This window comes from Drosophila yakuba, chromosome 3R (assembly GCF_016746365.2).
Source record: "Drosophila yakuba strain Tai18E2 chromosome 3R, Prin_Dyak_Tai18E2_2.1, whole genome shotgun sequence".
Lineage (NCBI taxonomy): Eukaryota > Metazoa > Arthropoda > Insecta > Diptera > Drosophilidae > Drosophila > Drosophila yakuba.
In genome coordinates, this window is record NC_052530.2 from 14,171,458 (window position 1) to 14,184,620 (window position 13,163).

The 13,163-nt window shown below is 45.7% G+C and overlaps 3 protein-coding genes across 3 annotated transcripts; all 3 read left to right on the forward strand.

The window, feature by feature from the left end:
• The first annotated feature begins 2,856 nt into the window (after nt 1-2,856).
• Nucleotides 2,857-5,281, forward strand: LOC6536781 (glycerophosphocholine phosphodiesterase GPCPD1). Its single transcript, XM_002097316.3, has one exon. It carries the CDS (start codon nt 2,983-2,985, stop codon nt 5,200-5,202), a length of 2,220 nt encoding a protein of 739 aa, XP_002097352.1. The 5' UTR covers nt 2,857-2,982; the 3' UTR covers nt 5,203-5,281.
• A 4,458-nt stretch (nt 5,282-9,739) lies between these two features.
• Nucleotides 9,740-9,948, forward strand: LOC26535856. Its single transcript, XM_015192461.2, has one exon. The coding sequence runs from the start codon at nt 9,740-9,742 to the stop codon at nt 9,890-9,892; it is 153 nt and encodes a 50-aa protein (XP_015047947.1). The 3' UTR covers nt 9,893-9,948.
• Nucleotides 9,949-11,333: 1,385 nt separating this feature from the next.
• LOC26535440 lies at nt 11,334-11,603 on the forward strand. Its single transcript, XM_015192462.1, has one exon. It carries the CDS (start codon nt 11,334-11,336, stop codon nt 11,601-11,603), a length of 270 nt encoding a protein of 89 aa, XP_015047948.1.
• The last annotated feature ends 1,560 nt before the right edge of the window (nt 11,604-13,163 follow it).

The window sequence follows — 13,163 nt, forward strand, 5'->3', positions numbered from 1 at the left end:
GACTGCCTGTATTTCCCCCACGTCCAATTAAAATAGCTTAGCGGCTCCGCACTCTCATTTAAATATCCCTACATCCTGTATCGTTTCTCACGGAAATCTTTCAGAATTTGTTTCGTTTTTTCTGGTCGTTTTTTCCGTCTCGACCGCAGTGTAACAAATTCCAATGGGTTTCAGAAATGCACGTTGTCGCCCCAACTTATGGTTAAATATTTGGAAAATCAGCCGCAGTCATAAATTGTAATCTTTAACGGGCGAGTTGCCGTCGAAGATCCTGACGCGGTGGATGTCACTTAAGGGTATGTTATTGTTTTTTTAATACTTGTCCAGATGTTGCTATAAGGTTGCAGTTGATTTCGACGGGCAAACCAGTGGAGTCCCATGTGTCAATGATTTTTCCCGTATTTAAATGCTGTTCCTGTTCGGTTTTTTCTCACACTACAGTTGTCGTTTAGCTAATTTGTGATTTTTGGTGTTTTCGGTGTTGGATTTGTTTTACGCTTGCGTAGGAAAACTATTTTCCGGCTATTGATTTCCATCGAGTGGTTGAATGACATAGAAGTGCTGGGATGATTTATTGACATGTTTACCGTTCCAAAGGGGGAATAATCACTCTTGGATTTTGGAGTGTAGCCAGTTTTTCCCTGGGAAAATACTGCTAAGCACCTGTTTATCCAGTGAATGTCCTGGGGATATCCTGTCCAACCTGTGCGCACATCCTGCATCCGTATTTGCCCGAGGACATCCACCAGGAAATCGGACAGCTCCAAGATCACGTAAGTATTCTAGAACATATTATTTACTTACCGCTCTCACACTGCCTGAGGAAAGGCATAGAGGAAATCCTGATCGCCGACTTTCCCAAGGATATTTAACTACAAGAAAACAAAGCGGAAAATCCAAATTCTCCACAGTAATCCCCCCATTCCCCCGTGTGTTTTCAGACCGCCTGCGCACAGGCCTCGGTGCAATGAGCGTAATTTGAAGACCGCGAGAAAGGCGACTGTGTTCACAGATTTCCAATTAGATTTTCCCACACAATGGAGCACATAGGGGCACCGGGGAAATTAGTCTCTTTATGCTTAATTAGGATTGCGTATTGTGTTTCCAGGAAGCGCTCCAAGCAAATTGCGGCACCCAGTTGACAGTTGATCTCTGATCTACCTGGGCACAAGCTGCGGTCTCGCTTTGTTTGCCGTTTAATTGCACTTGCAACTGCAACACACCCATACAAATCTCAACCGCAGGGCCCAAAACAATCTGAGTCAAGTGTTTCTGCACGCAAACGAAAAGATCCGAAAGGACTTCTACCTGCTGCCCAGTGCGCAGGCGCGGCGGACTCGGTTTCAGTTTCGGTTTCAGTTCCAGCTGCTGTTTGTGGACACAGGACGAGGTCAGGAAAAGGGAGGAGGCGAGGAGCGGATAACGGACATGGCTGGTGGACAGCACTTTTGGCACTCGTTCTGCGGTCTAGCGCACATGTGTTCCAATTTTGTGCTGCATCACCACAGGTTTAAACCAGAACGAGAGCCTGACTTGCGACACACTTGACGTCATTGGTCCTTAAAAAATGTTTGGGGGGGGGTTAAAGCAAATATTTTTTAATTACTGGCGAGTTAACATGGCTTGTCAAAATATAGTTGTCATCAGCCGAGATCGGTGGAAGAATTGCTATTAGGATAGTCGCCTATTACTAAAGAGTGGAACACGCCAATAACTTTAGTATGTTTTCACATCAACGCCAACTCAATTGTTTACCTTTTTTGCGTAATTTTCCTTTTCCATCATTAAAATTCCAAGTTATATGATATTTATATACTTCTTGAGGTCCAAAATGAAGCAGAAGACAGTGCTAACGAGTTGCAGCATCTGCAGTTGGGGCTGAGTCTTCTGGCATGTGTCCGGATCGTCTTGATTGCCTCGTTTGCTGTTTAATCGCCGTTGACGGGCATAAATTTCGATCCATCCTGGGAGACCCCTCTTACTCGGCCCCTTTGCATTCGATGTCACCCCTTTTCAGCTGATTTGTTTAGTAAACAAGCGGATTAGGCACCACGGAAATTCGAGAGCGCCCCAAGTTGGAAGCCAGCGAAGTGTTGCCCTGATTTCGGTAAGGTGAGATACTCAAATTGGGAAGTGCCCGAAATGGTTTCATTGACAACTGTCACTGCTCCGGACGCAAACATTCAGACTGACATTTCTATATTTGGAATCATTGCGGTGACTCGGAATTTCCCACAGTTTACAAACAGTTTTCGGAGAGGCTACAATTAAAATTTAATTTTAAAGCCCACACTAATTTGGTTTTTTCCCCTGACTAAAGCGTAGTCTAATTTTCCCATTCGAGCAGGAGCGCAACCCCTCAGTTTTAGTGTATGGCGTGTCCCTGCTTCGATCCTGGTTCCTTTTTTCCGATCCTGTCGCAGGTGGCTCGTTTTAGTGTTTTCCGTGTTCGAGGGGAAAGAGGGCTTGCGTTTGCGTGCCTTTTCCGCGACACAGAGATTTCTCCGGGCTTGGTGTACCAATTTTATAGTTTCCGGATCAAAAGATCACATCCTGCGGGAAATATGACAGGATGCTTAGTTGACTTTGGTGGGAAAGTTTCATTGCGTTTCGTAATATTCCCCAAAACATTATCCTGGTTCCTTGTGGTTAGCTAATGATATGTTTTGTCATGTGAAAAACAGAAGTAAGAATTGTCACATGGGGAGCGTTGGGCTGCGGTAGTTTCCAGAATCGACTATGTAAGAACTAATTAAGACAGCATGAATGATGAGTTCACACATGATTTCTTGGAAAAAAGTTTGGAAAACTCTTCAAGCAGCTTGTCGTGCTTCAGTAATAGGTGATGTAGAAATGATCCCAAATGTCTGTCAAACATACACTGAAATTTGTTTAAATAATTGTTACCAAATACCAATTTATACTATTATACATATAAAGACTTTCCGAAATTCTCGTTTCATTTGACACTGACCTTTTACCATGCATCGATGGTTCTTTGCCACCGATCGCGAGGAGTGTGAGCAGAAGCCCGAGGAAGACGAACCAAGTAACGCTTCGGAGGCACGAGAGGCACGCCCTGCACCTCCAGTTCCGACCACAGAGTGGCCCTTCTGTGTGGTGTACCACCATCCACTCAAAGGGAATGAGTATGTGGCCATAAGTGGCAACTGTCCCTCTCTCGGGAACTGGGATCCCAAGAAGGTGTTCATCCTGGCAAAGCACGAGTGCATCAACTGCCTATGCACGTGCTGTCAGTTCGAGGCAATCTTGGAGATACCCCGTAACATCGACATCCACTACCGGTACTGCGTAGTGGTCCATGATCCCCAGACGAAAGATGTGTATATCCGCTTCTGGGAGTCGCAACTGATTCCCAGAGTGATTCGCACTTGTCAGAACATGCTAAAGCGTTGCGACACCTTGGGAAAACCACACGACGATGATGAGGCCAACCAGGTGGACCGCGGATGGGCCACCACCGAGACCATTCTGCACCTGAAGATCTTCAAAGCTCCATTCAGCTGGCAGCGCCAGAAACAGAGGCTTCTGTACGTCCATGTGCAGCCAATGTTTGAGGTTCCGGAGAATCCTTGCCTCGAACCAGCCGATCCCCTCAAAATGGTTTCATCGGAAACCCGCTTATCGCGCAATCTGGCCCAACAGAAAATGAAGGGAGAAACCCGGCAATTTCGACTGGCTGAAATCGAGGTTGTCAATCTGAGCTCCCAAAATCCGTTGACTTCGCAGCCCCGATTCGGAGTTCGATGTGGGCCGGAGGACATGGAGTTATTCCATTGTTCCATCGCTTTCCCAGAGGAGACGCTCTACCGCCTGGATCTGTACACATACGCTCATAAAGCAGGTTCCGATGAACCACCATATCACTACGGTTACGGATTCCTGATGCCAGATCAGCTGCTGGACACCGAAGGCTCCGCCCGGGTGAAGATCACCTGCGCCTCCACCCACCGTCCACTGATGGAGATGTGTGTGCGGTATTTAATTATTCGACCCTTGCCCAATTTCCGGTGCGATTTGAGTCACAGCTACGAGCGTTACTGGCGCAAGAATCGCCTGTGCATGAACATCGGTCACAAGGGATCGGGAAACACGTACCGGTTGGGATCGGATTTGGTGAGGGAGAATACCTTGTATGGTTTCAAGCAGGCTGTTTTGGCCAATGCGGACATGGTGGAAATGGATGTCCAGCTCACGCAGGATGCCCAAGTCGTGGTGTACCACGATTTTGTACTGCGATTTCTGCTTCAGAGAATGCCTAGCTTTGAGGATCTCCTAGACAATCAGGATCTGCTGGTATTTGCCTACGAGAATCTTAACAAACTTATGCTGCTCGCTATGGGTGGATCCAAACGAAAGGATCTCATTGCCGTTCCCTTAGAGGCATTTACGTACGATCAGCTAAAGGAGGTGAAGGTCCTGCGCTTCGCTGGTAGCAAAGGCTGCGAGATGTCCTGTGATCGAATGCTGCAAGAGCAGCGCCCCTTTCCCCTGCTTTTTGATCTCTTGGATGAGAAGAATCTGTCCGTCGACATGGGCTTCCTCATCGAGATCAAGTGGCCCCAGATGACCAGTGTGCGGCGTTGGGAGAGCGGCAGCTTTAAGCCCACCTTCGATCGAAACTTCTATGTGGATACCATCCTGGAGATAGTTTTGCACAAGGCAGGAAGGCGGCGCATCGTCTTCTGCAGCTTCGATGCCGACATCTGTGCCATGGTTCGCTTTAAGCAGAATGTATATCCCGTGACTCTACTGCTGGAAGATCCGCACTCGCCGGTTCAGTATGCAGACCAAAGGGTAGGCGTTCAGAAGTATGCCGTGAGGTTTTGCGATAGTCTGGAATTCCTGGGGCTGACTCTTCATGCTAACTCGCTACTGAACAAGCCCTCGACAATGGCATACCTGCGCCAGATCAATATGGAAGCTTTTGTTTATGGAAGTTCCACCACTGACCTGGAGATCCGCGAAAAGCTGAAGAGGCACGGAGTGCGGGGCATTATCTACGATCGCCTCGACCAACTGGACCAAGTGGGCGAAGAGCTGGAGGGGGACACCATGTGCACTATTGACTCTGTGACCACAAGGCGCGTGATCCGGGAGACGGAGGTGGAGGAGTGGGCCCAGAAGTGCGGCTACAAGCCGGGAAACTCCATCACCGTGCATAACATTTACATCGATTGATGGTTTTCCCAGCTTTCCAGTTTTACCCCGCTGACGAATAAAGTATCCAAAGTTATGTGCCCTGTGATAACAGTCCAAATCCCGGTTCTGTAATCACCAGCCAACGTCCAAGTCGAACCATAAAGACAAAGGGGCATTACACGACTAAGCCGAGAATATCCCACCAGACCAAAGCCAAAGTAACGACAATTGTCAACAGAAGGACCAAAAGGACTCTCCAGTCCTAAGGCTAACCCCTTCGCACACCCCCCGCGAATTGGCAAACTTTTTTCGCAAACACTCGCGCTGCGGATGATAAGCTCATGTGAACTATTGCCGGCTAGATAAACAAAGGACCTCCGGATGCGGAAGCTGGAAGTTGGCAGGAGAAGGGCTGAAGACGGTGCGGTCCAAAGTCCCGTTGGGCGGTCAAACGACACGGCATCGTAAATGATATCCCGTGGCGAATGGGTGTCCTTTATAGGCCAGTGCACACTTTAGCAACACTCCGTCGAGGCCGGTCGCTCGTCTTGGGCGCAACCCCTTCTTGCGTCCTGCCATGGTATTAATATCCTTTTGCATGTGACTCACACCGTCGCGAAGACGTTCTCTCAGTGGGATGTGGGTTTGGTTGTTGTGCAACTTCCCCCATCCCATTGTGCTATTTATCATAATTTTTCAATTTAACACTGCCATACACGAGGGACACACAGCTCATATCCTTCTTCCTGGCGTATAGTTTCCAATGTTTACTTGCGCAAACATCCTTTGACGAACTTTGCCCATTGTCCAGACTTCCATACTTCGCTTTGATGATGTGGCTTAGCCGTACCTTTGCTTTTTTGCATTCTCATCGATTCCGTCTTTCGCCATAGCTGTCCATGTGTGTTTGTCCTGGCCAGGAAGGACATCGCTTCCGATCCTGCAGCCATCGTCCGTTAAGGATGACGTTATTAATGAGCATTTTGACACTTACGTCTTGACATTTGCACAGCTGGCCGTTTGTCTAAGGACTTTTGGCGATTGCAGCGAGTGGAAAAGGTCAACTATCTGCTTTCTTTTCGGCGAATGCTGTTTGCCATTTAAATAAATGTGTAATTATGTTTGCTTCAGCCAGGGTTTTGGCCAACCCATCGGTTAAATTTGATTCTCGGTTCGATTCAAGGAAATATATGTATGCTTATGTCAGCATAGGTATGTAAATATTTAAACAGGATATGGGTGTAGTATGATTGACTATGATTATCGCCCCATAACAGTGACTTATTGAAATGGAATAGGTATCAAAATTTTATTGCAATGGTTAATTCTTAATTTTAATAAGACTAAGAAATAGTCGTAACTTCCCAAGAAATCCCAATCTTAAGGAAACCACCTGCTTTAAATGTTAAAATGTGTTCTTATGTTGGCATCCTTACCCCCTTCTGCTCACTAAGCTTTCTCCAAGAAGGTAATTGAATCTTAAATCCCAAAATATTAAATCAAACTTTTGTGGCCCATGGGTCCTCGGATATGGTCCGGTTCCAGCACACGGCAGCTGTCTTCGGGGCGATCGGATGACCACCCCACCCCGGTCGCTTCCAGCCCATTGCATTCCCTTGGTCTGGTCTTTGTCCGGGATTGTTTGCCTTCAATTTGACTACAAACCATAATTTATCTTTTCAGACGTGTTGGTCAGCGCGACAATGGCGGGCCAGCGACAAGGATTATTGATTATGCAAAGTGCCCGGTGCCCGGTGTCCAGGACAATGCCGGGAAAAACAAAGGCTTAAGCAAAGAGAAGAAAGGATTGCAAAGAAGTCTCAAGCTGAGCTAAGGGGTTGCTTCGGTTGCTTTGGTGGCTCTACTTGAACTGGGCAGCGGTCAGTGGAAGTTATGAAATGTCCGTGCCGGAATCTGATGAGCCGAGAAAGTATCCCCTTTCAGGACACAACGCGTGTGTTTTCGCCCATTAGAGAGATAATAGTTTTTGACATTGCTCGTCCGTTCGCCTCGGCTTCTCAACCTTTTCGGTGTTAATGGTCAGTTTCGCTATTTTGGCATGGTTAATTAATATCCAGATCCGGCAGAGTGTGAGAAAGTTGGAGGCAAAGGTGAGACTGGGCGAGGTGAGAGGCCCGAGCTGTTGACGGATGCTGATGGATTAGGGAAATAATTAATGGTTCCATTCCGATTCAACGGTACCTGACTGATAACTGGATCTGCTTCTTGACCACCAATCGATGCCTATTACAGGGGTTAGAAGCCTTTGTTCAAACTAAACTGGTTCAATATTTATAACGATTTTTATAATTACCAGATAAGAATACATTCATACATTGATTTCAAAAGAAGTTCAGTTCTTTCCATAAACTATAAAAGAAAGCATTTTAAAGCAATATGGCTTTCCTTGTTCAAACTGATCAGTCGTAAGTACAAAGAGCTGTTTTCAGCAAATAAAAAAACACATCAATTCCAATGAATTGGGGGAAGAATCTCGGGCTTCTTATTCGTTCCACAAGCTGTTTTCTTCTTGATGTTTCCACTCAGAGACCCAGTGTCGTTGCAGACAGTTGTTGATAAGAAGCATTTTGTTTCTACGAGTGCCTGATAAGCGCCATTTGAGAGAGCGACTGAGGCGAGGTCAATTGACCTGCTTTTAAGCAGAGACTTGTGCACGTCCGTTCATCAAAAAGTGCTTTCGAGATTGCCATCCCGCTACCTCAGCCTCCTCCTCGGACCTAAAAACCAACCTCGCTAATCTATCAGTCGAGTGTCCGTCTTTGTTTTTGCTTTCGTTGTGTCGGACTGTCAATTTCCAGGCCGAAAATGTAAACAAACCGAGAGCATAGAGCAAAAATATTAAAAAACTTCCACACTCTTATAACGAACAAATAAGTAGCTATAAATACATAAATACTCGCATATACTGTACAAATGTCGCATCTTATCAGCTCGTCGGTCCGCTGAGGACCCAAAGTGATGTCCACATCAGGCGAGAGTTTTGAGATTAATTCTACACATACATGGCTGTCCGCTGAACTTTTGTCCTGCGGCGAACAGCCGCGTTCCCTGATCTTTGGCGACATCAATTTTTAGGGTGAACAATTTCAATTAGGTTCACGTTGAACCGCGATTGAGATTAACGCACTGCAAGTAGTTTCCCGCAGATAATGCAATTGTTGTGTGTATTTGCGTATTCCACACCGCCGGCTGGAAAATGCCAAACGGTTAGCAGTATCCCACGCCTCGAATCGAAAGACAATGGGCGTCGATTGGCGAGGGACAATAGATGGATACTCATGCGGTCTGTGGCAGCGCATTAGAAGCACATTAGGGTGCCCACTCACAGGAGCAGCGACACATGCAAGCTGCAGTTTAGCAGCCCAAGATACAGATACACGTTCTTCAAGATACGACTACTTAGGATCCAAACAAAGGCGCCTTTTGTTGGCTCGACTATATGGTTGGATGGATGGATGGGTTCAGGGTCCCTCCGCACCATTCCCCGCTCTCTTGGCCAAGACAACCAACCGCAAATGACGCAAAATTGTCGCCAAGCAGAGAGTTTACCCACGCACACGCACACTCACACTCGAATCTCTTGACGAGATAAAAAGATGCAACTGTGAGATACGACTGGCCACAGAAATACCGTTTAATGAGGCCCTCGCTCACAGCTTGACTATTTCTTAGATCTTATCCGTAGGGAGTCACTCAAAGGATATTGGCCGGCTGCCTATTCTCATTGAAATCGATTCTATTCAGCCTACTACTACTATTCGTGTTTCCGATGCCCATAACTCCTGGTACTTTATGCAGCCGGCTTTGTTTGACCACAAAGTGTCGCTGACCAAGTCCCCATAATCGATTGAATTACCCGCTCTCTGGCAGCTTCCTTCCGCAATTCATGTCAGGCTCTAAACTCAAGGGTTTAGAGCCCCAAAATGTGCAGCGTCAACTGTCGAGAAAGGATTTTAAAGAACTGCATCTTAGCAGGATGCTACTACTACTGATTGGTTGGAATGCTGGCCAGGGTATGAACTGCTGTCGTCAGCTTTTCACATTTTCCGAGAAAGCCCTGAAAGGATAATTGAAACGAGCCCTTGAGACCCATTTGAGAGAGTCTCTCCGCACATGAATATGTAATTTGGTTGGGATTTGAATAGAAGAATGCGACAAAAAGCCTCAAGTGGCCATTGAAGAGCTTTTTTACGGTGTGGGCGCGATATGAAAAGAATCAAAATTAAGTGGAAAGTTTCCCAGCTCATCAGTGACTTGTGTCAAAGCGCTGCGCCAAAGAAAAGCCTAATTCAAATGCGGCATAAACCTTTTTCGCCATGACAACATATTAAATGGGACTTAAGTCGTAAACAATGTGGTTTCACCGCCATTCGCCCCACCCTCGACGAGTGGTCGCTGAAAAGTTTAAGCGATTAGCGCAATTTAGCGAAAATAACATGCGAAATTGCGCGATTGAACGCCTTTTCAATGGCACTCAGATACAAAAGCGGCCACAGTTGCAGATAGTGCAAAAAAGGGAATCCCGCTGAGCTGAGCCGCATTTTGAGCGCACTTAATGTGGGAAAATCGTCGTCACTTGTCAGTGCACGCCCACCTCGAACAACCCCTGATTCCCATCAAAGTGTTAAAACACAATGAGCCCATAGCACACACAATTGTTGCCGATCTGGAGATCCTCTCATCTCCAGAAGCGGATTGCCCATGCTAATCGTCAGATGCGTAAAACTCAATGAACACTCAAGTGCCAGGGGTCCTGACAAAAGTCCCAAAGCAGCTAAGAAGCTACTGAAAAATAAAAAACAAACAGAGCGACTACCAAGATCGCGAACTCATAATCCTTCCAATCCGATCATGAGAAAACGGGATGAAACCCTTTGTGGCATTCAGGATCCGACCTTTGGAACCTACGCGTGCAGCCTCCGCAGAAATTCCTTTGTGGACCATTTAGTGAGTGCGGTTCTTCGGGTGTTTGGCCCATTTGTGTCGGGGTTTGCCATTCGCATCTCACAACTCACAGCTCACAAGTCGCAACTGAAACTCGACAAATTAGGCCACTCAGCTTCCACGGGCCTTTGTTCGCCTTTTATCCTTTTTTCGGATGCTTTGTTTGCCCTTACTTCTTAATGCCCGAGATCATAATGTTTGCGTCGAAGGGTTGATCTTGTTGATCTCGTTTTTTACCTCGAGGATCCCTTTACCCCTGATATGATTTATTTATTTGTATATCTGCAGCGGACAGGGCTATCTCGATCTGGGACAGTCGAATGCTGTTTAAGGACTGCCCTTTATTTGGCTTGACTTTTGCACTCTCATCATTGGGATGCTGCACGTGCCGAAAGATTGCCATGATCTTTAACAGGTAACCACAATATGTTGTAATTCAATTAGAGGAATATTTCACTAAATTAAATTGAAATGTAAATATTCTATTGGTAAAGCATTTCAAGTAAAATAAGCCTACGTTTTCTTTATATTTTACTTAATTTTATTAAATAACTTTAACATTAAAGCTTAAACTATTTCTGGTATATATACAAAGTGTTCATCTCCTGGAAGGCCTGCTAATCTAAAACCAATTTTCAACTCTCGCTGCTACGCAAATTGTCCATTAGGCTAATTACGCAAACATTTGTGAATTTACTTATCCAAAAGATTGAAACGCAAACCTCTTGTTGAACTCGAAAATCCGTTGATTGATGGCCGCATTGTTCGTATTTGTCAGTTGCGCCATGGCCATGCAAAAGCGATTGTCTGGGCACCCAGAATGGATTCGGATTACACCTGGACTTGGAACTCTGGACCGAAGACTGCGCAGAGCAAACAGATTATTTTCATAAATTAGACTTTTTTAATGATTAAGGAGACAGCTTTCGAGACGGGATGGATAGTCATGAGGAGTTGAAGGACACCGGGTGCGCCTGCCAAACGGGGTTGGACTGGGATATCCTTGAAGGATGCGGCTGAGGACCTTCGAAACTGGACAGTGGTCAGCGCATTGGTCAGTCACGCACGTAATTTTGGTATTACCCCTTCGGGACGACAGCTCGCAACGGGATAGGCAGAGTTCAGAGGTCACCACCGTACTTTTTCCCGTTTCTTCTCACAGTCCGAGCAGCAGGAAACTTAAGACGTTTTCACGTTGAATTCTAATGATTTTTGTATTCAAATGCGGATTGCTCCAACCAGTTTGGGCAGTTCCCTCTGCACCCAAGGGAGTGTCCCCTGAATGGCAAGGCGCGCATCCTGCTGACGGCAGGATTGGCCCATCGTCCATCGGTCAAGCTGTGTGCGAATCGCATCCAAAATGGCCAATGTCCCAAGTTCGGACTTCGCTTTCATTACTGCCAACTCTTTTTGTTCGGTGGCCCCGACAAAGGGGTCAGTTTGAAAGGGCAACAGTTGATGTTCAGGGCGCATGAGTTGAGTCCTGACATGGGTGGCCATTTTGTGGCGAGCACCAACGGAATTGAAAGTATCTATATAAGGAAAAGCGGATATAAATGGAAGTTTTGGCGGGTAGTATTCAGAAAGCTTTATAAAGTAAATTATTGCGCTTGAAACTATCACATAATCGCTTTTTTCTACAAGCATTTCTCACATTTTTATTCTTCAACTTTTATAAAGTTCCAAAAACAAGTAATTACGATATCCGGTGTGGAAGTGATTTCCCTTCGAAGAAATAAAGCCATCAAATGAACTTTGTCCGTTGACTCGTGTGGACCATTAAACTCTTTTTATAATTTTCCTTAAACGGTATTATGCTTATATCACCTTTACATTAGAATTTTCCCCGTCTTTTATAGTTTTTTTTTAACTGCTGGCCCAACGCTCTTTTAATGGCCTCCACTTGACCAGGCCACCTTAGTTGGTTTCTTGACACCTGCAGCTCAATTTCGTATTTTTTCGGGTCTTAGAAAAAATCTTAAGTTGTCACTTCTGGCTGCATGGGCTTAAACTTTGAACTGAGCCGACTATAACTAACACTCCGAATTCATATACAGGTAGTGCGACTCCGGAAGTTTCCGCGCTCGTTAAAACTCCCAATTTAATGAAGATAAATCGTAGTTGGTTTTCAGAAACGAAAGACTGAAAAAATCGCGGTGAATGGGAAACTGTTTTGGTTTGAAATTTCACCTCTTGACATTGGTTCGGGATGTACTGGGATGAGCTTCCCAGCAACGGTGACATTTAAATTAATAAACTGCCAGCGAGTTTGGGCCGTAACAGGCGCGTAACTGCAGTCAATTATTCGGCCGAAAATATCCTGTTTCCAGCATCCAGTTTCCACATCGGCAGCATCACCATCGCCATCGCCATCATCATCATTATTATTAACACTTTCCACGGCTATGGACTCGGCACTTGAACTTGGTGCGGCATTGGCTCGGGCTGTTCCGCTTTTATTGTGTTTTTGTAATGCTATATAATTACACCATCAAGTTGACTGATGACACGGAATGAATCTTTGTCGCTCCCTTACACAACACAACACTCGCACACCCAGTATTTGCATAAAATCACAATTTCTCTTCGCACCAACCCGAGGGAAACCCTTGCCCGGTTTAGGGATATGTGTGCCACGTCGCTAGGTTACCACTTTCCCTTCCATGACAGCGAATCGGCGCATGGGTTTCAGCTAAGTGATCCTGACATCGAGATGAAACAACTCTTCTTCATATAGTATAATCATTTATTTATGTATTTCTAAACAAAGGTTTTTTCATATTTTTCTGCATTTCAATTTCATTGGGAATACCTGGCACATAAAAACCATGACTTCTACTTTCTATTTAATACACTTAGAGTTATGCTCTTACCTTCGGCTTACGGTGGCACCATGGATCCGGGATCCAATGAATGGAACGAGCTAATCCCTGCCATATGCGTTCCTTCTTAGCCCCGATCCGTCATAGGGCACAATCGGAGGTGTCACAATTTTTGACACTTCAATTTCTTGTGCTCTCCGTGCACGAGACAAA

Excerpts from the sequence above, each read along its gene's own strand:
- LOC6536781 (XM_002097316.3), top strand. The coding sequence starts at position 2,983 with ATGCATCGATGGTTCTTTGCCACCGATCGCGAGGAGTGTGAGCAGAAG.
- LOC26535856 (XM_015192461.2), top strand. The coding sequence starts at position 9,740 with ATGTGGGAAAATCGTCGTCACTTGTCAGTGCACGCCCACCTCGAACAA.
- LOC26535440 (XM_015192462.1), top strand. The coding sequence starts at position 11,334 with ATGATTTTTGTATTCAAATGCGGATTGCTCCAACCAGTTTGGGCAGTT.